General features: G+C 49.4%; 1 protein-coding gene across 1 annotated transcript; it reads left to right on the plus strand.

Moving 5' to 3' along the window:
* The first annotated feature begins 563 nt into the window (after positions 1-563).
* LOC120839088 (neurocalcin homolog) lies at positions 564-1,148 on the plus strand. Its single transcript, XM_040209304.1, has one exon. It carries the CDS (start codon positions 564-566, stop codon positions 1,146-1,148), a length of 585 nt encoding a protein of 194 aa, XP_040065238.1.
* The last annotated feature ends 964 nt before the right edge of the window (positions 1,149-2,112 follow it).

Genomic DNA, 2,112 nt, shown 5'->3' on the forward strand with positions numbered 1-2,112 from the left:
TGCCGATCATCATGATTCAAAAGTGCGACTTCCCCAGCATTAGATTCGGTGTTAGGAACCTCATGTAATATTGCTTTGCCCTGTCGCGAACTGTTTAAACGTTCGTGGAGGGCGGAAAAGCGTTTCCTGTGATTTCGGACGAAGCTTCAGATAACTGGCAACCGTACTCCGGCAGATGAACCTCAAGCTGTCAAAACATCTCACTTCAAATTTGACATTTGGAACAACGTAGACGAAGAAGCTTGATGCAAGCACCGTGCACGAGATCATGAGCCGCATGGCTTCAAAGCATTTTACCGAAGCCATGAGCAGTGTCTGACTTTTTGGCTTGTAAATAGTTTGGATTTGGGGCTTATGGTAAAAAAAAAAAATAAATAAAACGAATGAACCTCTCCAGGTGTTTATTACTGCCACCATCTGCTTCGACGTCTCCGCCATTATACGGACAACGGGGATCTGCCATCCTTTTTTTTTTTTTTTTTTGTCCTAGGTTCTTTTGGCTGTTTACCAGACGCGAGGCCACAGTGCGCGAGGAAGAGAAAAAAAAGGCAACATTGTACAAAATGGGCAAGATGCAAAGCAAGCTAAAGCTCCGTGGGCTCGAAGACCTGCACCAGTGCACTGCGTTCACCGACGAGGAGGTGGCAGAGTGGTACAGGAGCTTCATAAAAGAGTTTCCCAGTGGACGCATTTCCCTGGAGAGGTTCAAGGAGGTCTACCACAGGCAGTTCCCCGAGGGGGATCCGTCCGAGTTCGCCCAACATGTCTTCCGCACGTTCGACACTAACAAGGACAAGACCATCGACTTCCGCGAGTTCATGTGTGGGCTGAATGCCACCAGCCGTGGGACACCGGAGCAGAGACTCAGGTGGGCTTTTACCTTGTACGATCTGGACGGAGACGGCTTCATTCAAAAGCAGGAGATGATAGAGATGCTCACGGCCGTTCGCAAGATGTTCGCGTCCCCGATGTATTCTCCGCCGAAAGACGAGTCCATGACGCCTGAGAAACAGACCGAGATATTATTCCGCAAGATGGATAAGAATAAGGACGGAAAGCTGAGCCTCGAAGAGTTCCTGGACGGGGCCAGAAGTCACCCTTCTATCCTGTACATTCTACTAGACTCTCCCACGAAGCTCTTCCAGTAAAGGGATTCAATCTTTATCTCTGAGTCGAATAGATCACTTATCCCTTCATTCTCAAGAGCGGGAGAGAGACACTCACAGATTCTTTGATGCCGTTTTGTTGTGTCTGTACAGAAATGCATCTATGAACAGAATCAGTGTCGGAAATAGTGCACGATGTCGCTAAGGCTCACGCTCCACGAATGGCAAGAATTGATTAAAACGATAAGCAACCTGTACAACAACGTTACACGGATAAAAATTCTTGACAGAATTGAAATCTTGCCTTAATCATTTTCCCTTTGCGAAATCGATGCTTGCGGTTGTCCTCTCGTCAAGCTCTTTGGAGTATACTTGAAGCCACTCTAAGCACTCGGCAACATATTAGGGGGGATTCAGCCGCTATTTATTTGTACCCTTTTCCTCATAGATGGCGCAGAATTTTTCCGGAACCATCGAGTCGGATGCTCGCAGCTGCGCATGCAAGTCGGGCGCTCGAGGTGGGCCCGGGCCACGAGCTGTTCGCCGCCGATCTCGAGCTAGATCTTCGCTCTGCGTCCGCCGCTACCGGAAGCGACTAAAGGGGCGGCGCGAGATACGAGCCAGTACATACGTAGATTATAGGGAGTATAGACGCTTTACAGCAGTTGTGCATGGGCGCCGCCATAACTGACCTTTAATTTTTGTTTCCGCTTATTCCATTTTCTTCAGTTCGTCATTACCATAGCAGTCCAGGTTTTTGCCATCTTAGATTCCATTGTGTCCTTCTTCCCAGCATTGGCCTTTCTGGAGGCTCGTGAACACCCGTTCCAGTGGCTCGGTATCTCCGTAAGACAAGAGAAGGTCAGCAATGGCGGCTCTATTCTGGCGCGTGTGTAAAGCCTCTATTCACTGACGGCCATATCTGTGTGCGCGGCTGCTGAGCGCGGGCTGACGGCGAGCTTCCGCAGTCCTTCTGGAGCGTGCATTTAGCACCATCAAGGTAGCC

This window comes from Ixodes scapularis, unplaced genomic scaffold (genome assembly GCF_016920785.2).
Source record: "Ixodes scapularis isolate PalLabHiFi unplaced genomic scaffold, ASM1692078v2 ptg001510l_1__unscaffolded, whole genome shotgun sequence".
NCBI lineage: Eukaryota > Metazoa > Arthropoda > Arachnida > Ixodida > Ixodidae > Ixodes > Ixodes scapularis.

What these genes read in the sequence shown, in the direction of transcription:
- LOC120839088 (XM_040209304.1), top strand. Translation starts at nt 564, where the DNA reads ATGGGCAAGATGCAAAGCAAGCTAAAGCTCCGTGGGCTCGAAGACCTG.